The following is a 25,292-nucleotide window of genomic DNA, read 5'->3' on the forward strand; positions in this document are numbered from 1 at the left end:
CCGAAAATGACCAAATATCACCTAATATGGATGTTTCTTTAACCAGAATGACGCTCAGAAGCCAGAAATTGTCTCTGAATACCATTTTGAAATCCAAGATGGCGACTTTCGGTCTCTGAGAAACAGCGAGATATGACCAAATACCACCCAATATGGGTATTTCTGAAATCGTGATGATGCACTTAAACCACAAATCGGCCGCGGACAACATTATGAATTGTAAGATGACGACTTCCGGTGAATGAGAAACTGCCGAAAATGACCAAATACCACCCAATATGGGTATTTCTTCAACCGGCCGATTTACATTCAATATGAGATGCTTCGATACCAGAGTGATACACAGGAGCTAGAATCGACCACAGACACCATTTTGAATTCTAAGATGGTGACTTCCGGTTTCTGGAAAACAGCCGAAAATTACTAAATAACATCTATTACACTGTGCTACAGCGATTTAGAACTTCTGAATTTACCTAGTGTAGATTGTAGGTCTTGTTGAGTGTAACATTCGCTCATACTAGAAATTTTCCAAACACCCCCAAAATCTGAAGTTATGGTCAAAATACGATTTTTTGGACTTCAGCGCATATAATATTTTTTAACTCAGTCATTTATCAACCGATTTTCAATACTAAAGCAGTTTTAGAAAGAAGACAAATAGAGCTTTCAAAGTATGTACAGGTTTGTTCTAATATCAATAAAACATGTTGTGTTATTTGAGTTTAAATCTATTTTTTTAGACTTTTTCACGCAATTTTTCAATTTAATTGTCAATTTTCCGTCTATTTTTGTGAGAAACATACCACACATATACTATAATTTTGAAAGTTTATTCAATTCTGAATCAATTGAAAGTAGTTTTGTGGAAATCGGTTGATATTTGGCTAAGTTATATATTTTTTAAGAAAACCAGAATTTTTGGCTTCTATCGCGCAATAATTTCATGGAGCTACAAATGATGAAAAAATGCAAGAACTTTTGATGTGACTTAGTGTGGGTTGTAGCTTTAGTCAAATGTTACTTGCGCGTTTACTTGAAGTTTTTCAAATACCCCAAAAATTATGAGTTATGGTCAAAACCCTGTTTTTTACTCTAGCTTACATTTTAATGTTCAATTCAGTTATTTTTCAACCATTTTTCTATATTTTGGTTGTTTTGGAAAGGCAAAAAATAGAACTCTTGAAACATATAAATATGTCTTAAAAGTTGCATTTTTTTTTTTTTCATTTGTAGCACAGTGTTATTGGTGTTTCTTAAACCAGAATGACGCTCAGGGGCCAAAAATTGTCTCCAAATGCCATTTTAAAATCCAGGGTGGTGACTTCCGGTTTCTGGAAAAAAGCCTAAAGTGACCAAATACCACCCAATATGAGTGTTTCTTTAACCAGAATGATGCATGGAGCTAAAAATTGACCTCAGACACCATTTTGAATTGTAAGATGCCAACTTCTGGGAAACAGCCGAATACTACCGCATATGAATATTTCCGTAATCGAAATAATGTATAGAAGCCAAGCATTGACCTTGGACACCATCTTGAATTCGAAGATGACCACTTTCAGTTTCTGGAAAACAACGAAAATAACTGAATACCACCCAATATGAGTGTTTTCGCAATAGAGGTGATGTACTAAAGGCAAAAGTCGAGGATGTTGTTATTCCGATAAAACCAATAATTTCAAACGATATAAACAAATCGCAAGAAATCAATGAAGTTGGAATGTTGAAAATTATTAAATTAAACACAAAAATAGGCGGGACGAAGTTTGCCGGGTCAGCAAAGCTGCAAGTGATTAATGCGAAGATTAGAACTCGAAAGCAAAAAATTCGGAGGGATAAAAAAAACAAAAAAATACTTTCAAAACGAAGAAAACTAAACATTAAATAATAGTTTTTGCATAACAGTTGTTTTCACTAATTATGTTTGTTTTGTTGAATATCTTTTGTATATAATAAAAAAAAAGGTTTTAAACCAATTACAACATTATATGTATCCATACTTTAAATGTTAAATTGATAGAACATTCAAGTGTTATCTAAGCTCAAAGTTGCACAACAACCGACTATTGACAACCATTGTGCGGTTTCTCCTTTTATCTTTTCCACGAGGTAATTGAAACATTCATTTAATTGTTCACTTCGTGGCCTGATTATTGAGCTTGAGCTTGACGGCCGCACATTTCGTAGTTGCTTCCCGTGATGGATCTGAGCTAGTGAAGTTACACAGGGAACCCCGTATATAGCAACTTGGGACGTCGTGGCCTGATTATTTGAATATTTCTTTTTCGTGCCTCAATAAGCTACATCTATTATATTATCAATATTTAACTCCCGGAATGGCGTTAGTTTTACATACAAACAATATACGCACGAAATCTGCAGCATATTTTTTTCTGTGAAAGTATGAAATTCAGTCAACTAAATCTAAAATTGAGTAAATTCAGTTTCGTGTATGAGAATGGCGGTTACACGCTCGCAGAAATTCAACAACAATGCACAGTGGTAAAGTAAGGCAATGTAGGCGGACATGAGTTTATTGATGCGATTTTGTGGTTTTAGAGTAAAATTTTTTTTAAGAACTTGTTTCTTATATTTAGTCTATTTTTTATGTGCAAATGAAAATTAGGGCGGTCCTGAAATCGACTAAATGAAAAACTAACTTTTTTATTTGCAGAAATAAATGTATACATTCATCGGCACAGTTGTAGATCAACTAATTTCAAGCAACTTTCGATATTTCTTCACAATATTTATACAATATTTGGTCTTTCAAATAATACCAAGAATATTATTTATGTTTGCCCTAAACGGAGACATCAATATATTAAAAGGGCCTATTTTTAAAATAGAAATAGTGAAAACTCTTTATCTGTACAATATATCGACAATGTTTTTTCGTCAAAATTGACGTATTTTTGATTAAAGTTACCGAAGAAAACTTTTTTTTTTAATTTGAATTGAAAAAATAGAGCGAAAAGGCTGTTTTTGGAAACTAAATTTAATGTCTACAAAAATTTTTTTTTTACAAAGTTACTTAGAATTAGTTGGTCCACAAGTTTGCCAAAGAATGTTTACAATTATTTATGCAAATGAAAACAAGTAAGTTTGTTTTATTTAGTTGATTTAATGACCACCCTAATTTTCATTCGCACATAAATAGAGGACTATGTATAAGATACAACTTTTAACAAAAACTATGGCTTTAAACCGCAAACCAAAATCGCAACGAAAAGCTTATGTCCGCCTAAATCGCCTTACTGTACCACTGTGCAATGAGTTTAGTTACCTTTTTCACCACAAGAGGGGGTGTTCCCTGTCTGTCTTCACGGAAATATATGGGAAATTCGAGAGTGAACTGTATTGTTATTTTAAGATATTTGCTCGTAGCCCCAAGGTTATAGAGTTTTAACAAGCGATTGGTCACGAGTTCTAATCTTAGTAGAATCAAACCGATCCATGTCAGAGTCAGAGGGACTTTTACGCATGGGGTTATTCCCAGATTCCCCCCTATCCTCCCACTTTGACTTTTCATGCAGAATTAAAAAAAATCCGACACACAGTTGAATGGATAAAACACCTCTCCAGGCAATTATATTATACTTGGCTCGGTAAAAAAGATCAGTAAAGTTAAGTGTAGAGGGAAGGTCATAAATAACAAAAATCTGCCACTTACCACTGAGGCCATAAGTACCCTGCAGACGGTTTTAACACTTCTTTTTTTTCCTTCCCTAACCGACCGTATGAACGCAGCCGGCGCCGTTATCAATCTTACACAAAGCCCAAATTAGCCATCTTACGGTGGTTTTTTGGTAAAATTCAAAGTTACAGAAACCCAAAGTTTTACAATCTCACAACCCTAAACTTCTAAAATATTTAAATCTCAAAGACCGAAACTTTGAAAAACAATAATTAGGAAGAATTCTTCAATTTATTAGTACCTGAATCTCTTCAGGTTTCAGGTTCTTAAAACCTTTAGACAGAAACATGCAAGAGCTATATTTTTAACTTCTCAAAATTTTTTAACACAATCTATCCCAAAAACCTGGAATCTTTCTTTAATTACACTAAAATCGTGAAAACTTCCAAAATCCTTGAAATATCTCTAACTTACTTTAACCTTTCTATATTCCAACATATCAAAATCGTAAAAACCTAAAACATTGGAATTTTTGTATTTTCGATTTCCAGAGAATAAAATTCTCAAATACCAGGAAAATGAAACAAGAAGACTCAGAATCCTAAAATCTCTAACCACTAAGAATTTTATTCCCACATTAAAAAAACGTTTAAATCTTAAGATTTCAAAATCTCGAAACTTGAAAAATTATAAAATCTTTGAATCCTTTAATCTTCACAGGGCACATCTCACACAGGGCACAGGGTGCCGAAGTCCTGGAAAGAAAAAAAATCAAGGAAGGTCAGGGAATTAAATTTCGATCAGGGAAAACAAAAACAAAACAATCAGGGAAAAAATTTAACCGAGACGGGATGATTTTCAAACGGCTGTTCAGCGCCAAAACGCTTTTTTTTTTTCAGCATAAAAGTCCAATGAGGGACCTAACTGTTTAGTAGTCGACAAAATTATGCAGTTTTGACTCTTATCCCGTGTTACCAAGCAATCAACGTACTGTCCGTTGTGTGGCCTTGCAATATTTTAAATGCTTGACTGGGAGGCCAGACTTTCATATATTTAAATCAATTGTTTGGATTTCCGAGTTTTGAATATTTGGTGTCGCGAATCTACAACGCAATGCTTGTAGATCTTTTCATTGTTCAGCTTCTAGGATTATCCACTTTACTATTTTACGTCATTTTGTCAACTACAATCAATTATAACCTCTTTTGTTTTTGACCACCAAAACAAACACCGTACGTTCCGAGCGCAAGCTGAGCCCTCTTCCTTCTTTCTGCCCACACGAACACACACGAACGGTACTTTGGTGAAGTGGAGGAGAAACGGCTTGCTAATTCTAAAACAAAATTACACCATCACACACACACAACTTACATGACGTTGGCCTTGGCACAAAGTCGTAGATGACGACAAACCCGCTGTACTCGATGTTCTCGTCCGAGTGGAAGTGCAGCCAGAGGAAGCGATCCTTGGAGGTGATCATCGGCGGATAGTTCGTCCCGCAGTACTTGCCGAGCAGCGTCGAGAAACCGTGGGCGCCGTCGCGAATCTGTGAACAAGAATCAACACGACATCGTCGGGGTGTAGTAAAAATAGTGCATGCCTCCTCATACTCGGGGGCGGGTGGGGGATGAAGAAAAGGGACAGACGCTCTGCTAGTGTGATGGGTTGCACATTTGCATCGTCGCGCTTGCAATGAATGGCAAACGGTCATGGCCGCACACCGACGGACGGACGGCGGCTGCCAAGGACACTCACCTCTAGGTAGTCGTATTTACAGTCATCGGACGGTTCGATGTGGAAATGATCGCGAAAATCTAGCCTCACCAGTGATCCGACCTGGGCTTCCAGGACGACAACGCAGTCGCTATTGTTCGGATAGTTGCCCGGATGTCCCGGGCTGTACAGCAGCTTCAGATCCGGATTACCCATCGTGAATGGTTCACAGTGCGGCATAGCCGACGGTCCCGCGTATTCCGGTGGAACTGCCCGCTGCGGCCGGATATCCTTTCGGGGGATAAAACTGACCTGTCCATCCTGCTCGATGTTGATGATGTCGGCTGCCACATTCGGTGTCGCTTCCGTGGCGATGACAGCCGGCAGCAGCCCCAGCGGAGAAACTTCCAGCGCTTGCTGACTTTGAGCTCCCCCAGCACCACCCGCACTGTTGCCCTCGGATGTTGTCTCACCGAACACCAGAACGGGCCGGGGAAGGGCAATCAGCAGCCCGAACAGAAGCGACGCTCCAGCTGTGCGAAATCAACAAACCCATTAATTGTGTAAGTTGGAAATTATGCAAAGACCAGAACCGACACTGTCCAAGCCATAACCTACCTACGATAACGTTAATTCCGACCAGAAGCACCGCTATAAATCCTCGGAGACTCATGTCTCTCGTCCAACTCTGGCCGGTTCGTCTCCGTTTCCTCCGTTTTTGTTATCTTTCGTTTGAGATGCACACCGTAAAGTGAATTCTCTCTCTCTCCCTCTCTATCGTTTACGTTTGATTTGTCCTTTTTGGTTTAGGATTTTTTTTTTTTCCTACGGTTCACCTTTACCTAGCGCAGTGGCTTTAAAGGCGACTGTTTCTTCCGAGTTCGTTTATTTCCACAAGGTTCGGGAGGACCCAGCGTCGACATCCGGGTTCGACCCTGCAGCACGATTAGATTGAAATTTGTCCTGATTTCGAACGCCGTCCGAACGCCCCGACAGCAAGAGACAGGCGTCTTCCAATTTCGCTTTTGGATCCTACGGGAGAAAAAGTCGAGAAACGGAAAATAAGATTAGTAATGGTGGCAGTGTATAAATTTGCTATCCTCCTCGAGAGGCTGCTGCTGCTGCTAGGATCGAAATCGCAGCAAGCGCTGTGTAACAGACAAAATTAGTGTGATAAATCAATTTCACTTCTCCCCTCAGTGTTTCCGATTACGGCTAAACGTCGGTCGGTAGGTGGTGGGGATTGAAGCGAAAACGCTCTCCGCTACGGAATACCGACCGAAGCGAGCGCAGGTTTTCCTAGACTTATCATTTTATTCATCCGGAGTCTAGTGTTTATTTGTTGACAGAGCAATGGATATAAATCTTTTGCATTTTTCCCATTAGGATCAGGAATGGAGTGACAACGTTCAGGTCCAGGAGTTAAAATGCTTTCGCTCGTTCAGCTGCAGCGCCTTTAAATGGTCCTGTCGAGTGGCAGTGAAAAATTTAACATGATTTGCTTCTCTTTGGTTCAAGATTTGACAATCTTCTTTCTAATTCAATTTCAATTTTCTAATTCAATTTTCGATGATAGTTTACCACAAACTGATGTCTTAACAACCAATGACCTGGTTGTACTGAGATTCGAGCCCGCAATTTTCCGCTCTGTATCAAATAGTAGAAAATACATGGCTAGTTTGAGCTTGGTTAAACCACAGACTAACAGACGTAACACTGGAACTTAGCTCCATCGCCACAAAAAAAAAACGATCATTTCAAATTTCTAATCGGATAACAGTCATCGCGCGACAACGCCGCTTGGGGCGCTGTCATGCAATCTCATACATATTTTGTGGTTCCCCATTTGACACATGCAGTAACGCTAGCGCTGATGTCTAAATACATGACGCAGCGCGAACACGGCGGCAGATGGTGCTAGTGTTACTAACGTAAAGTACTGGAATCATCCGAACGATGATTTTATTGAAAATTTGTTCGAAGTGTTATGTCTGTTAGTCTGTGGTTAAACATTAAATCTCAAATACTCAAAACACCCGTAACGAAGAAATCTTCTGAAACTAATGTTTTTCAAATAAATTACTAGAACTTTCTTACTAGAACTAGAACTAGAATTACTAGAACTTCAATAATGAGCATTGAGTACTTTACTGCCGTGATATAACATTATGACGTACATCCATTTGATCAGTTTTTCAATACGACCCAAAAACGAACGGGTTACTTGTCACTTTTGTATTGAAATGGCGTATACGTCATTTCGTTTTCTTGATTTTATGCAACATACGAATAAGTTACAACTAAAAGAAAGATACCAAAAGATGGGTCTTCGAATAACGAACAAATTGGCATAAGAATCCCATATTTGAAAAATGGCGCTTACGTCAGTCTGCGAGATTACGGCAGTTTATGCGAACAATATACCTGCATGCTTTTTCCTGCGTGCTCGAAGATTACTGCATATACTTTCACAGCTACTTAAGGGATTTTATTAGCGCTCCAGTAGAGCGAAGTAATGATTTTTTTGTCGACTAGTTTAAAATGTTTGTGCCAGCAAATAATCGTCAGTGTTACGTATGTCTTAAGTATGTGGTTATATCTCGACCATATTTACTTTTTAAAAGCCGTGTGGAAATTTCACTTGTAAATTCCTTGTTTCCTCAATGGTGGATATATGTACACTGGGTCGCTTTTTACGCGGGTTGTTTTTATGCGTTTTTTTAAACGGTATATTTTTACAATAACGCCACAGTGCTCTCACAGACCGTTATTATCAAACAAAAAATACCATCAAAACGGTGAACGCCAGTTTGTTCGTTATGATGTTCTTCATCTCTGGAAGCATTTTTGAAAAAATCTTTGGTGCCATTTTTGAGTTATGTCCATTAGGCTGTTACAATTTTAATTTCCATTTTATGTCAGCCCCCCCTCTCCCCCCCCTTCAAAAATTTTGAATATTAAAAGGGGAAGAAAAAAAACTCAAACCGTTTTGTTCATTTCATTCGTTTTCCGACAGCATAAATGCTTAATTTAGCAACAAACAAGTCAGGTGACAGCAAGTGTGGCGTCGAAAGGCAAGCGAAATAAATAATAATTATAATAAAGTGTTGTTTTTCAACATTTATTTGAGTGCAAGTTACAAACGTCATAACTTGCACACAAACTTTGATCAAAGATATTTCTTTTTTTTTTTCGTCTCGGTGTTATTTATTTTTTGCCACCCCCTCTGCTAACTTTGATAACCTTGGACATAAGAAGAATTCGAAATTTGTATCAGCCTTATATGTTAAAATGGCCGATATCAAGGTTGTTAATACGATAGATTATCGTCGATAATCGTCATCGCCGTTAGCGATAACGTATGGTATCGTTATTGACGATGACGATACCGTCTTCAAACATTAACGATATCGGCGATAACGATAGTCACTAGACGTTATCAGCTCACTAACGCCTTGTGCCAGTTTTGTCTGCTGTGGTAGCGAATGGTGAATGACTTGATCAAACGGCAGGCACGGGGTGAGGAAACGTTTTTTCACTCCGGAGGATTGGAGACGAAACATCACTAGGCAAAAGGGAGAAACTTTTCCTTATTTGTTTATGTTTCGCTTCTCATCAGGAAAATAAATTTCTCAGTTTTGATTGTTTTAGCTTATGAGGCGCTTTTTAAAGCACAAATTCGAATAGTAAGGTATGTAGCATTGTCATATCTGCATTTAAAATGCATCTGAATGATATATCTAATGAAGCAAAAGATGGTATTGCAGTGGACGGTAATAAACGAACGTTATTGATTCGATACCGTCCAGTAGCTATCGTCATTGACAATGACGATAATTTCTGAAGACGTGAGCGTCATCGTCGATAACGATAACGGACGGTATCGTTATCGGCGTTTACGATAAATTATCGATTAACAACCTTGGCCGATGTGCTTAGGAAATTTATACACACTCGACCAGGTTTCAGTCTCTCAGATTTCAATGGTATTTTGTAGGTAGAATCATCCACCCAGCTACAAGCAATTTACATAATATAAAACCAAGCCTTAGCCTTTTTCTCCATTTCAATATAAATTATATTAGTGAGAGGTCGCCCTAACGAATTAACCCATGAACAATAGAAGGTAGATAGCTAAGAGGAGACAACTGGGTATAGATTTGCATCCACTTTGGACCACTCGCTGATTAGCTGGAATTGAATACGGAATACGGAATTGGATACGGCTTTGCGTGAAGCACGAAAGCGACATACCTTTGGTTAATGTGAATGCCGGAAGTAGATTGTGCAGTGTAAACTAAATTCTACTATTGAATCCTTTATGGATTAAATTTTGACAATTCCTACTTGCAGGCACGCTCATCCAGATGGTCTCGAGGTACGATGCTGGCCTAACAAGCCAGTCGTCGTAGGTTCTAGTCTCGGCTCGGGAGAGACTGTTAGTGTCAGTAGGATCGTAGCGCTGGCCCCGCAATTCTCCTGTACACTAAACAGTCGGCTGCGAAGTCTGTGTATAAATAAACAGAAGGTCCAGTTCCGAATCGAAATGTAGCACCAAGGCTTGGCCTGACTTGCAGGCACATTTTCCGTGCGGGAAGTACAAATTGGATGGGTCAATGAATGAGTCATCATCGTCGATGGATGACACTTTCGATTGTGGAAATATTGAGAACAGAACCGACACAGATTCTACGGTAAAGCTGATACGGAAAATCCTCTACCTGCAGGACGAATTGTACAGGATGAAAAGGTAAATATTTAGGTAGAGATCCGTGCTCTATATTTCTATAGTTCAAGATGTATGAAATCTAACTCTGTCGTGAATTCCTTAGTATTTTTTCTGTTTATCGGAAAAATATGGTATACAGACGAAACACTTTATATTTTTTAACCGGGTACGCATTCAAACTTTAATTAACTACGGTACTCCCTTCGATCCGATACTTTAATCCGATCATCCGACAACCTAGATCATTTTTCTACAAATATCGTGAACTCTCTTAGAAATATTAATCGCTGGAGAGCAAAATATTTCAAGCTGAAATCTGAGAAAGTAATGAGGAAGCGACCAAAATAAAAACTTTTTCGAAGTGATCAAATAAAACTGCTCAATGGAGAAGTCAAAAAAGTAAAGCAGTGGTCGAATGAAACGATTGATGAGGGACTTAAGGTTCGCTTCGCTTGTGGAGGTGGCTACGAGAAGCTAATGGAAAAAGGTTTCCCTTATCCTTCCAGTAGGACACTCAAGCGATATGTTGATGGGATTTATTATGATACCGGTAAACTAACTTGTTCTTTGTGTTCTTAGATAATTTAGGTAATAAAATTCAACAATTTTGATGTTCTTAGGAATCCTGCAAGACATTTTTATATTGCTACAGAGCAAAGTAGCAAATATGACCAAGAAAGATAGGGACTGCGGGATTGTGTTCGATGAAATGCAAGGGGCTCGTGTGGCTGTCAAACTCCATACATTTTCCATCTACCACTCATTGATTGTGGAACCAGCGTTTCTGGTACCCACTTTTTGGTTGGTTTGCCCTAAAACAATTGAAATAGAGTAAACGTCCCATTTTGTCGGTAAACTTATTCTCGAGTAAATGTCGTTTTAGATGGAAAAAACAAGAGCTCAGCATTTGTTTCTAGTACAATGTGCACTTTCAATGAATCAGATAAGTTTTGTGAGCATTTGAAATGAAATATTACCGCCGTGATGAATTTATGATTGGTAGGCAAAATGTTGACGTTTATAGGCCCTTGATGAAATGAGTACGGAGGAAGCACGCGTATACTGCCCCCGTCCGATTCGTTGGCTACCAAAGCAATAGTCTTCATTTTAGTAGGCATTGGTTCACGGTGGAAACAAATAGTTGGTTACGACTTTACTGGTAATTCAATACCAGGAAGCATATTGAAAGAAAGTTTTATGGATATGATGGTCAAAGCAGAGGAAATTAATCTAAAGGTCCACTTCATAACTTCCGAATCTGGTGCAGAGAACCAGCGAATGTGGAAGGATTTCGGTATTGATTTTCCTCGCCGCAATGTAATGAACGACTTGTCCTTCGTTAATCCGTTAGATAGCTCACGTCGATTGGAGATTATCCCTGATGCAGTACACGTTTTTAAAAACTTATTCCACGGATGGTTGAACAACGTTTACCTGACCTTACCGGAGTGGTATGTTGAGCTAGAAAAACTCCCATCCAGTATTGTACACCGGAACCACTTGAAGGAGCTTGTCAGTTATGAACATGGCGACCAGTTGAAGATGGCATATATGCTAAAGGAAGTAGATGTTAATTTCGAAACAAGAATGTCTTCTGTTGATAAGATGAAGGTATCAAACTCCACTTAATTTTGCACTTTAGATAACGCAAGTGCTCTTCGGTTTGTAGCCTTAGAGATGTGATGTGGATGTGTCTGAGCGTTATCATGCTCTGGAAGGTGGGAGTGGGGGGGCTAGCTAACTTTCTTGCGGCATGACACAATATGTCCTGACACATCAGGAAAGGGAACGGGTGCCGCTCAAGCCAAGCCGTCAGGAAAATAAGTGTTCTGTTCGGGCACTTGCGGATTAAAATTAACTCCCTTATCCTAAAAAGGACGATTTTGGCCCGCAAGTCCGTCCACAGCAAGCACTTTCTCGTCAGTGGACTGTACTCAACAGCTACTTCCAGGCGTCTCCAGAGGATGCTGAAAAAAACACTAGCACACTTGTATTTAACTTTCCATTTTAATTAGCAACTTTTCCTCTAGATCAGCGGTTCTCAACCTGGGGTACGCGTACCCCTGGGGGTACTCGAAAGCCTTCGGGGGGTACGCGAAAGAAAAATTAGTAATGGCGGACAAAGCAATGACTGTAGCAATAGGGTGGGGAATCGTTATATGGAAAAAACGAAACTTGATAGCAGAAAGCCAGAACCAAGTTTTTTTTTGTTCTATTTGGAGCCCCAAACAATCCTAAATTTATCGGACGTCGATTGGTTCAGCCTCCGCTTGGCGCATTGCATTTCAAATTTATATGGAGATTTGTATGAAAAAGCCAACGTTTTTGCATTTTCCTTTCAAAGTGGCTCAAACAATAAGTTTCATGACTTCAAATGGTAGGTTTTTTGATGCCTAACAACTTGGCCGAAGATATCAAAGAGCTAAGGTGTCCCAAAAAAAAAAATACTGGAGCTGTTCAAAGTTGAGTATGTCGAAGTATTCGTTGCAAATCATTTTTCCTGCCAACACTGCCAGTGTATCGGCGTTAGTCAGATTCCATCAGAAGTAACCTCTGAAACACGTTGTAGATTCTACCTATGCCTAGAATATTAACCTGATTTTGTTTGTTTGACCCAGCTGAGTGTATAAATTCGTACGACAGGTTATTTCTGATGGGAATCCTGCTGGCGCCGGTACTTTGGTAATGTTGGCAGAAAACAAGATTTTCTGCATTTAAATCGACATACTCAATTTTGAACAGTGTAAATATTATTGTTTTATTGTAGTTTATAATCGCCATGTAAATTTATACTCAACACTTTTCAGTTGATGGTCAGAACATTAATGCTTTATTCAAAAGATTTTAGACTTCAATATAGTCCACTTCTTAAGTCTAAGTCACAATTCAGGGAGGAGCCTGAACATGCATACATGTCAGCATTAACACGCAGCGCCGCTAGAGTCGTGTGAAATTATAATTTTGTTTAGTGCACAAGGCATGCACTTGAGGTTATTGCCGAAATGTGAATTGATGAGGATTGCGTCTATGGAAATTGATACTAAGAACAATCGATTTCGATTGTGAGAATCGGTTTGTTGGAATGTTGGCTTGGTATTAAGAAATCTGACTGTGGGAAAGTGTTTAGGGTTGTTTGGGGCCACAAAAGGAACAAAAAAACCTGGTTCTGGAAAATCGGTCACTTTTCCCCAACCTACTGTAGCAATCAAATAAACCATAGTTCAATTTGCAACCTTAACTAGACTACGACAACATGATTTACCACTACTCTCTCCCACTCTGCGAGAACATTTCAAACCAGGGGGTACAATCGATATGAAAAATATCTCCAGGGGGTACGCGGAGAAAAAAAGGTTGAGAAGCGCTGCTCTAGATATTGACCGATTAAAGAATGAAATAAAAATGAACTGACGTGCAACTGCGTGCACCGCTTTTATAGCGTCGCGCAAACGCTACATCTTCTTTTTCTTCCTTGCTCTCACTGCTCGTTTCATTTCGCGATGGTTTTTTTTTCTTGATGGTTCGATTCTCGATGGTTTGAGATACAAGGCGGAGTTTACGATGCTTGCTGGCTGCTACTGATGTTGTTATCATTCGCGTTCGGGTGCGAACAGGATGTTATACCATCTTCAATGTACAACAATTCAGTAACTCTCACTTTAAATAGTAGGAGGGTGGTATCCAAGACACGACCGCATAGTTGACGTAGGACTATGATAGTTTTATACTTCCCTTTGAGGCTCTGTTTGATTTGAGCTCGTTTTACTTTTGGCACGGTTCGATTTTGGCACACATGTGCCAATAACGAGCGATTATGTCAAAACACATTTCTTAGTTTTCTTGATTATTTCAACCAATTCAAGCTCAACATCCTCCAAAAGAAGGGTATTTTGGCTCTTTATGTTACCGAAGCGGATGACCGGAATCGGTAAAACGGTTCCTGAAATATGACCGCAACATGTGCCGGTAATATAATGATCATGATCTAAGAAGTACTAAGCCTATAATTACTCGGGTAGTAATATCAAGTATCTAGGTCGTCAGCCTTAATTCATATAGCGACACCTCAAACGACTTGGAACTAAAACTAGTTCATTGGTGGAAATATCTATGAAAAAAGTCATGAAAAGAGAACCGTTCAATTTTGGCATGGTTCAATCTTGACAACAGAAAAATTCTGCCGTGTCGTGTTTGGCAAAATGGAATAGGGTCTGTATTTTGATTATTTATTTTATATTCTCTCCGATATTGATGAATACCATTCGTTCTGATACACTCAATTTTCTTCAATACGCAAAAATGCAAGCTTCTATACAGACCTGTACAATTTAGTAGAAATTAAACAATATTTATTTGTCTTGTGAAAGATGGCTCACTCTCCGATCACCAAGCGGCAAAGAGAGTTCGTGGAAAAAATAACGAGAAAGAATTACAGTTTATAAACAAAAATGTATATTCACAGAAAATTTAAAATGGACATGAGAAAATCAAAGTGTAGAGTTCAAAAATAAATAACGCATTTTATCTGTACAACGAACCTAATTTATATTCCCTGCTATCTACTTCCACCGACACGTACAGAATTTTGCTGTCCCTGGTGGCGCAGCGTATTTTGCGGCACCCGAATAATCATATTGAATTCTGATATTTGCCACTATACGAAACAAGAAGAAGAAGAAGAAGACAATTCAAACGGCAATTCGATTGTGTTCCAGATCGCAAAACGATACCTGCGCGTTAACCCAACACGCCCCACTGTACGACGACAGCGGCAATGTAGTCTTCACTTGGCTTGGCTGCATACAAATCAATATCGAGTTCTACTGCACTGATAGACGATGAGTGACCAGCGCTCTATTCATACATTGCTCGGTGCAGTACTGTTGCCTGTGCCAGCATGTTCTCCTTCAAGACATCAGTTTTAATAACATTCTAACAGCAGAACGTCAAACTGTCTGATAGTGGAGGTGGTTACGAACTTTCCGAAAAAGCTTCACCTTCAAGACATCAAAATAGTCTAGGCTCATGGAAGCTAACATTAGTTGACCTATTGGGACGGGGAGATTCTGTCAAATTTTTTTTGTCACTGCTATACAGGATATCACAGCAGGCAGTTGGTGTCTACTCATGAAGTCTGTGCCAGGCGTGCTCGCATGTGATTGGTACATTGTTCGTGAAAATTCGACCTTGAAACTTTTATGAAATTTTCACTGTTTAACAATGAAATGATAATGATAACTGAGGAATCACAAAATTGTCCATCCTTTTATCAATCCAACGACATATTGATTATTGTAATCCATCATGTGGTTACATCAGTATTACCGTTTGAAATCTTTCATTCCAACGTTACACCTTGGTTTTAGTTTCCGCAGAATGTATCTCGATATAGTGCGGTTAGACGTAGTCCTACGTCAAAAGATCAATAACGGCGCCGGCCACGTCCTTACAGTCGTTGGGGAAAAATAGAAAGAGGATTGTTAGTTCGACAAACGTTGTTATGAGACCGAGTTCTCCTCTGCATCTCTACGGATGTCACAGGAAGGGTATTTGTGTTAGTATGATGGGGTAGGAAAGATCAGGATTCACCGTGGTAGGCAATACGATCAGATATTTTCTAATCCCGCGCGAGAAGAATATTTTTTTGAACCAAATAATAAATCGATAGATACAAAAGCTAAGCGCGAATCTACGAGCTGATTTGCAGGCACCGATTTTGTCCTGTGAGAGTAAGCTACGCGATACGAATCTTCTGATCACCAGCCACCGCAAACCGACCTCAAACGAATAATTACTGTACTAAAAATAAAACCTATTATTTCTTTTGTTGTTTTAGAATCAATAAAGTTGACATGTTTAAAAATAAAAAACAATACTAAGAAAATTTAATATATTTCGCGATAACGTTGTTTAAAGCAGCCAATACACGGTATTCAGTTGCTGTCTTCATCACATTTGACATGTGACTTATATTCGAATGCGAGTTGTAAAAAGTAAATTATTTTTAAACGCAGGTATGGTCGCGTTCAAGCGGTTATTCACCGTTAATATCGATCGTTAACGCAAAAAATACCTAATAAAAGATAAAAATGGCAAAGTTCTACGCATCTAAAGCTCTATAAATTAAAAAAAAGGAGACACACACACACCAAAACCAAAACGTCCTAAATTGATTGTGTTGCGTCTATAAATACATAGCAAAAATTTAGCTTGGAGCCAAAAATAATCATTCAAAAGCCAGATAAGTCATGAACAGCAAAGAAAAGACAATGCATATCGAAACAAAGTAATCGGACAAATTTTAAGTTCAAAATTTCAAAACATTTTAACAATTAAAAATAGCGCGAAACAGACAAACATACTGTGCGGTACGCATCTTTTCTCAGGTAAGAAATATGAATATCAACAATTAGAAAATATATAAGAACGCTGCGCTTTGCGCCGTCTAGCCAGCCTAAGAAATCGTGGGATACAACACGCACGCGGATACAAAAAAATAAGTATTTAATTCATGTCGGTGAAAGCCACCAGCAGTTTAAATAAACACGTCTATAAATGTATGCACTTATCTTAGACACCGAAGCAGGTATCGCTGAGATTGGATAACCCTGATTACTACAAAATGTGTGTAATCATTTAAACCAAACTTCCCAGTTGATACATGATGCAAGAGTTGGGGCACTAGGTCATTGGAAACCGTGGAAATCAGCACTTCCAATGTGTACACGCACTGTGCTAAGGCTAAGCGACCGTCTTTTAAAGAAAGGGCACAAAACAGTTTTAACAGCTAAGTTCATACAGGATTGCCTTGAAAGTGTGTTTTCGTTGGTCCGTTTCAAACAGCGTCGTCCGACATCATTACAATTTTCACAAATTCAGAAGATCATCACATTAACGCAGTATATGGCAAAGGTCCCATCTTCCTATTACATGGACGATCAAGAGCATTTAGTTGGTTCAAAGGATTTAATGAAAATGCGTAAGAAGGAATTGCTGAAAGATAAATTCTCCAAGTCCAGCGAGATTCTACAACCACAGGAAGAAGACAACACCAGGTAAGACAGGAATACAATAATTCAAAAAGGTTGAAAAATAGGTTAGTTTTTCATCTTTTCAACAACAGAGTGCAATCGAAAACAAATACTGAAGAAGCAATATGTTACTTTTTAGATTACGAATCTTTGATCGCAGAATCTGAAGAACTGTTGGATGCGCTCGAGCAATACACGTTTTATCATGTTGCTGGTCATATATGTCGGAAAATGGCCACGCGTCCGCTTGCATGCCAACAATGCCTGAACCAACTACTCTAGCCTCAATACCTCGAAAAGAATTCGTCTAATTTTACTCGTCTTCGCAGGAGGAATTATAAAGGGTACTACACTATCTCAGAACTGATATTTGAATTTTTCCGAGTGATGGAAGTATTATTTCGAAGCTTCAAAGCTTCCTTTTCAAACCAGGAACATCAGGTACAACAAAAAATTGTAAAGGAAATGGACCTTCTTCCAAGTCATTTATTTCACTGCTCGGAATTCAAAGATGTACTGGTGAAAACTTTTGTGCAATTCCGTTTAAAAACTGGCGAAGCGAGAAAAAAAAGGGAAGAAAAAATTTGACAGCAGAAGCATGCTGTACTGATTTCACTTGTTTGACATTCTTATCTTGTTTTTTTTTTTTCAATTTGTAAGTTACGCGTTGTTTTTTTCTTAAATATATATATTTTTTTTATTTTTTATGCCTAAATTGAAAAAAAAACCTTTTACCAACAGTCGTCTGCCTTCGTTTCGTTCTAACAGATGTTTACACACTAATCAGCTTTTACGAAACCTTTAAGGTTCTTAGAATTAATTTTCATTTCATGTTATTTGTTCACCGAACGTAACAATATGTTAAAAATTAGCATTAAAAGCATTTAATTATATTCCGTGCATATGGTAACACTGCGTAGCGTAACACGCAATCCAGAAAAAAGAACAACAGGGCTCATGGATGTGCGAGAAGAAAGAAAGTAAGAAGCCAGTTGTCCTCACTTAGGTAGATAGATAAATACTTTTCAACTCAGTTCTACGGTTGTTCAACTACGTGATACCGAAAAATTATTAGCACGTGAATTTACCTAGGATTGGAGAATCAACGTTTACAAATTGGCATAATGATCGAGTTTGGTATTATGGAGTTTACAAAGAATGAATTCATCCTTGCTGCACCCCCTTCATGACCACGCTTATGAGCATAGCATAGCATAAACAGCTGCACAACTTCGTAGGTGGTGTCAGCAACAATATTCTGTTCGCGAGAACAAATTACCGTCGTTTGTGAGCAGCAACATGAAATTTGGGCATGGGCGCAACTAAGGAAAATTTCTAGGGGGGGGGGGGGGTGGCTAGTTTTCATACATTTCATTTAAAAAAAGAGGTAAAATGCGCACACAGCGTCAACGCCAACCTCTTTCAGCAACACTGGTTCGGTACCTCTACGTTGTACCGACCGGAATACGAGTAACCAAGGGAAGATCGGTGAACCGGTGGGAACTTGGTCGTATGCTGACAGGGAAGGGGTAGCTGTTCTCCTTGGAGAGCAGCTTATTTGAGCGTCTGTTCCCCAGGATAGTGGCGGCTTAAACAACGACTGATCCGAAGCGGACTGTTGAACTAATAGCGAATTTTTTTATTCCACCAGCTCCCCTCGTTTTGACCTGGAAGCAACCTAACTGCTGTCAAAACCCTTCTGTATTGTTCGATATTGACCTAGTATTGACCTGCGTGTTGCTCGAAGCGCACTGTAAAATTTGCCAGCTTCAACCCGCCACCGCACGTGTTTAGTTTGTAAACAATTATCTGGCATCGTTTTCTCCCTTGCGATGTCGTTTCTTTATTACTCGGCAGATTTGCCCGAACAGTGGAATAAGAAAGACCCCCATAGCCCTCCTGTATATTGATAAACAAAGGTCAGAAATCTCCAGAAAATTGTTACCGCCCTGGCTACGTCGTTGCAACTGTTGGGGAACGGAAAAGAAATGTTAGTCCAACATTTACTTAAGAGAACCGCAGAGAACTCTATGGCCCTCATAAACGTTACGTGAGATGGGAAATTTTAGTAGGAAAGGGAGATCCTGGAATTCATCTGTTGGATGTTGCGGGTCGATAATTGATTACATTATAGGTATGAATTTTGAGAGCTACGAAGAGCTAAGGCTATTGTGACTTTTTAGTTTGATTCGTATTTTATCAGTTGAATTTTTAGGTTATTTATATAGCAATTTTACTGTTTTATGTTTTGTGGTTATGGGTGAATGAATACGTAGAGTTTAGACTCTTAATAATTTAGTTATACGCTTATTTTTATCCACCGGTTTGACGTAACTTTCATTAGTAGCAAATCAATCTTCAGTCAGCCAGCCAGTCAGTATCGAATTATTAATTATTAAATGATGACATAACTCATGCTCCCTTCCTTTTTTTTCATTTTACGACTCCACTGAGGTATACCAAAGTGTCAGATGACACAGTAATGTCGCAAAACCCCGCCTCATACCCAGAAACTTTTGTTCATAAAATATGTACAGCTATCGTGAAGGACGTTTTCGAGTTTACTAAGTATAAATATCATCCCCACCCCCTCTTTGCCGACGCTAATGAGATAATGAGATAATAGCAATATCAACATATTTATTACATTTTTTATACTCGCAAACCTCTGGGTGCAAATTTTCACAGTAGGGTTTTTGATCCTAGTTCGAACCATTTTCAATGTTTTGCATGATACACTTGGATTGATGTAATCGTTTCTTATAAATTATGGCACACGCTATGTTTAAAGAAGGTTTTTATACAAAGTCAATGTACCTAAAATGTTTCTCCGTAGGGTCATAGTTTTAGCCCTCTAGTTTTAAAGTATGAATACCCGAAAATATTTCATCGGTGAAAATTTGTTTTTTCCTCGATTTTTCATTTTATATTTAACAAAATTACACATTCTGATTTTTAAAAAAATCTAGGAACCAGATATCCAAAATCAGAATACAACATTTTTTCCGCTTAAAATTACTGAAATTTTCGTGTAAAAACATTCTTTCTACGTTAATCCAGCTTAAAATGAGATCAAAAACACTTCATTTACTTATGTTTATTCTTCATCTTTTTCGGCTTAATATTGAAAACCAAGTCTTCCGATGCGCATCAATGTTAGGGGAGGATTGTACAAAACGCACAAGTTAAGCATTTTCGCGATTTACAGCGCTTCAAATCATTTCAAAGCAACATTGAACATGTAGGATGATTGTAGGATCTATTTATTGTATGTTTATGATGAAGTTTATTATAAAATACTCGATTTCAATGTCTTTTTTGGTAAAAATTACCCCTGCCACCAAACAAGCCCGTGACCAATACGCACCACAACAAAGGTCAGTATGCTCCAAAGCAGAAGGCTAATATGCCACTAGCAGAAATCAGCACGCAAAGTGAGAAGCGCTTGAAGTCTCGCAAGTAAAATAAAAAATAATAGAACATGCTTTAAGTTGTCAAGCAATCTCCTGCAAGCTCTTCATAGTGCATTCTGCCCCAGTTTTAATTTTGATTGTTTTCAGGTAAAAGTTGACGAAAGTTAGTGAAATAATTTGAAATACTCATAGTATTATAAACTCAAAAAGTGTATAGGTTAGGGGAACCATAGTTTTTTGTATTATTTACTAGTCAGTTAATCATAAAAGCTTAAATAAAATATATGAATGATTACATGTTGGACAGGGCCACAGCCAATTGCACAGTTTTTTGAGTATTTTAGTCATTATGGCACACTTTTTTATATGAGAACTGTAGAGAAGCTGGGTTTTTATGAGAAAAGCGAAGAATTCCGTCATAAAAAGCCACATGTGTAAGTATTTTGGGGAATTAATAGCATGGGCCATCTTACCCAACTGGTGCGTCTTGTACGGTTCTCCCCTATTTAGTGTGCGTAGCAATTGCCATGGTGATAAAACGATTTGAAGATTTTTCATCATCAAAGTGAGCAAGTCTTTGTATTACTACATTTAAAAATAGTTATTTATAATGTGGTGAATAGTAAGTCCTTTTCAGATATGTAGCTTGTAATTAAAAACATTATTTATCTAACTAGATCAGTTTTATCCTTCATTACATTTAAAACCTTTGCAGTTAAACCTGTTTTTGTGCGAAATTTATTTTGTGCGACTTTTTGTATGCGGTTTTTTTATTTGTGCGACTTTTTTTTGCGATTTTTTTTGTGCGGTATATGAAAAAGGACCACATCCGATACGATTTTTTTCGATCCTTATATGAATTTCAACGCATTACATGAGCATTGCGTCAGCAATTTGCTTTTCGAGCAAGTTTTACGTAGGAAAACCCCTGTATTGTTAGCCTACGAAGTACAGCGGTTGGAAAAATTATTATGTTAAAAAAAGTTACGTTAATCAATTAGATGTTTTAAAATATGTTCTTATAGATATTCAGAATCAGAATCATCAAGTTTCGAGTTTGTTTTTAAATGAGATTTTTTTATGTGGTCCCTATTCACCGCATTAAAAATGATTTTTTCATAATGTTGCAGAAACATTGTTTTATTGTGAAGTTTCAAATGATTTTTTTGGCGGTTTCTATCTCTCGCACAAAAATAGGTTTGACTGTAATAGTAATAGCTCAAACATAAAATGATAGAAGCTGAAATATTCGATACAGCAAAAAAATTAACTTTAGAATGTGACTAATGTCGTATGCTGAAACAGCAGCACATATTTTAGGTTTGTAGTTCAAATGGGTTTCTTGCATTTCATAAATTTCCTTGTGAAGAGCTTCGGTCGTTTGGTCTGAATATTTCGCAAGGCCTTCATGTGATCGCTTGCAGAACTCTGGCTCATGAAATTTCGGGATGTGAAATTTTGGTGTCCCTCATATGTTTGAAGGACAAACCTAACGAGAATTTATAAATAAACAAAATTCAAGACAGTTAATTATCATGGAGTTACCTTTAAAAAACCTGTACCCCATATTGTAGCAACTACCACAAAACACTTTAAAATAGATGATATAATTTTAGTATAATTTGTTGAAAAGTCTTTGTATGACCTGCTTTAGACTTTGATCAAGTTGTGTGGCCATTTTGAAGCACAAAATGCACACTTTTTCGCGGTTTTCTTCGTGACCATACATTTTGAGTACTGAGTACTGATTCAACTGAGTGAAAAGCCTAATATGCAGTTGAAATTTTTTTTCAAATTGTTTTATCACCATGGCAATCGCTACGCACACTAAATAACATTTATGCGCATCGGAAGACTTGGTTTTCAATATTGAGCCGAAAAAGATGAAGAATAAACATAACTAAATGGAGTGTTTTTGATCTCATTTTAAGCTGGATTAACGTATAAAGAATGTTTTTACACGAACATTTCAGTAGTTTTAAGCGGAAAAAAATGTTGTATTCAGATTTTTGATACATTGTTCCTAGATTTTTTTAAAAATAAGAATGTGTAATTTTGTTAAATATAAAATGAAAAATAGAGGAAAAAACTAATTTTCACCGATGAAATATTTTCGGGTATTCATACTTTAAAACTAGAGGGCTAAAACTATGATCCTACGGAGAAACATTTTAGGTACATTGACTTTGTATAAAAACCTTCTTTAAACATAGCGTGTGGCAGTTATGTACCAAAAGTGATTTTGAGTGGGAAAATACACTTAAAACCATTATATGTTGGTACTTGAAAATGTTTTTCAATGTCTGAATTTACTTTTTGATACATATTTCATTTCCGAGATATAATGATCCTGGTTCGAACCATGCTGATAGTGGTTCGAACCATTTATGATTCTGGTTCGAACTACTGATTAAACCGTGCGATTTTTTTCACTCAAAATACTCAATTCTCTTCCAATGTCTCAATGAACGTCACATCAAATGTCATTGACTACATCTGGACATGTTCCGAATACTCTCGGTGGCCTTGGTCAATTTCTGACATGGAACTGTTATGAAATGCATAATGCCATATTCAACTGAAGAATTCTATGTATCGAAAAGTTCAGGATCACAAATGTAATAAATTCATATAGCGTTGAGTAAAATTTGTATTTATTGCACATTCAACTAAAGTTATCATTGGTACTAATTTAGGCTAATCGAATTCGTTTCTCTAAGGCTTTCGAAATCTGCGAGTCAGGAGTAAGAAGTGGTTTAGTTCTGTTCTCTTCTAGCAGCAACTTTTTTCCGCTCTGTGGCTGCTTCGGTTTCCAATACCTTGAGTGGATTTGATTCGTGGAGTTTCCAAAAACAGCTCGTCTTTGAGTTCACGCATCTGTTTCTCTCGCCCAGCACGGACAATCTGATCATTTTCACGATCTTCAGCAGGCCTTCTGATAATCCTTCTCACGTTGTTCCATCTCCTTGATAATCTCAAAATCAGACATTACGCCATACGACAGTTCAACCCCTTTCTTGGACGAGTGGTCTTGCTTACAACCCGTGGTACCCGCAATATGTCCAAAGGTGCACGAGGGATGGCAAGCGATGTTTCAATTACAACCGGTTCACTTATGCTTAGTTGTTGTTTCATAATAAAAATATTAACCAGTTTTGATGGATCGAAGTTTACTCAACTTCACTGAAAATTTTCTCAGTATTGTTTGATTTCCACTTTTGGTACAGCTCGGTGTATTTTGCCTTGACAGGTCCAAATACAGCAACGTCAAGAATCTGTAAAATATGTGTCGAATTGGGATATAATACCAGCAGCTTCACTTTATTCTCGTAGCACCGCTAATACAGCTTCAACGAGTGTTGGCCAGAGTAGCCATCGACAACCAGTACAATTGGACGTGGAATATCTAATTCGATCCAACGAGGATTCAAGTGCTGCGTTACGAAGTGATAAAAAGCATCTCCTGGTTAAAGCCAAAATTGGCACCAACAGCTCCGGACACTGTAGCTGCAGCAACAAGGTCACTAAAGGATTCCTTGAAAGTGATTAACGGAGGAATAAAACACCCGTCTGCAGCTACGGCGTACGTACACGTTATGTTCTCCTTGGGCTTTCCTCCCTCGACATTGTAAACCACCTTTGCCCTTTTTTTTGCATAGACTTTCCTGGGTATCGGATTCATAACAGAGTTTGATTCGTCCGCGTTCCACCAACATTCCGGTCGGTTAAGGAGATCCAATTGTCCCTCGTTCTCAAATAGGCTTTAAACGAGCTCGAAATATCCCTGAAGTTGTTCAGCGGTCAACTTGCGGATGCTCTTCCAAGGGTCTCTGGGGTTCGCTTCGCTTCGATGTGAAACAGCATTCAAAACACCAATTAAGCCGAGTCGGAAGATAGATTGTGCCTTTTTCGATCAATAACGGTGCTTCCGGACAATTTTTCTACAGCTTTCCGCAAAACCTTCGTCCAAAACATTGAGACTACTATGATTGAAATATCAACAATGTGTAGCGCCTCTAGCGCTGATATATGGAAGCTTGCTAGTTCAAACCACGATCAGCGGTTGTTCGAAGCAGGATCAAATACTACAGTCACATTTTTGCTGAACTTTCCAATTTTGGTTAACTTTTCAATGAAATGAGGTTACAGGAATGGAAGAATATTTATGCCTACACATTTTAAACCTGGTTTTGCTTATATATAAGTCCTTTGAGTACTCTACATTTAAGTCGGAAAACCATGTCGTATATTAACAACCAAGACCCAATTCAAAGCTTTTTTAATTGGCAGTAATTGAGCATAAGGCTGTAATTTTTATTTCGTAAACAAATTGGGATACTTAGACATACATAAAATGCATATTATGCAAGCATTCTAATCTGAAATAACTGAACTTAATATTATTATTCGGGACTTTTTAAAATAGTTCGAACCAAGATCAGAAACCCTTCTCGGTAACGATGCTAACTATGATTCAAATTTTTCAACGCAACCTTTTGATACTCCTGTCAATTTTCAACGCCTACTACAGTTTAAGGTTTTTCTTCAGTAATCACAGCATAACTTGAAATACACTTTTTACCGCTGGATTGTATAACTTTTATTGAAATGAAGAAGTTACGCCTTTTTCAAAGGTTAGACTTGTTGTTTGGTTATGCTAATTGCTTATAGGTAGGTAAAACATCTATACCTACAAAGTACCATTAAAATCTTAGAGGCTAAAACTTGGTCCGGTGTGTATAAATTTCCCAAGAATATCGGCCATT

General features: G+C 38.0%; 1 protein-coding gene across 12 annotated transcripts in view; it reads right to left on the minus strand.

Annotated features, from left to right (window-relative positions):
• LOC129717487 (uncharacterized) overlaps nt 1-25,292 on the minus strand; it is a 135,887-nt gene that overhangs the window by 13,786 nt on the left and 96,809 nt on the right. For all 12 annotated transcript variants that reach the window (XM_055667413.1, XM_055667412.1, XM_055667409.1 and 9 more), the window contains 3 exons: nt 5,972-6,385; nt 5,396-5,886; nt 5,012-5,186 (listed from right to left, as the gene is read on the minus strand). In XM_055667413.1, coding sequence (XP_055523388.1) covers nt 5,012-5,186; nt 5,396-5,886; nt 5,972-6,026 — 721 coding nt within the window. In that variant the 5' untranslated portion in view covers nt 6,027-6,385. The remainder of the gene's footprint in view (nt 1-5,011; nt 5,187-5,395; nt 5,887-5,971; nt 6,386-25,292) is intronic.

This window comes from Wyeomyia smithii, chromosome 1, assembly GCF_029784165.1.
Source record: "Wyeomyia smithii strain HCP4-BCI-WySm-NY-G18 chromosome 1, ASM2978416v1, whole genome shotgun sequence".
Lineage (NCBI taxonomy): Eukaryota > Metazoa > Arthropoda > Insecta > Diptera > Culicidae > Wyeomyia > Wyeomyia smithii.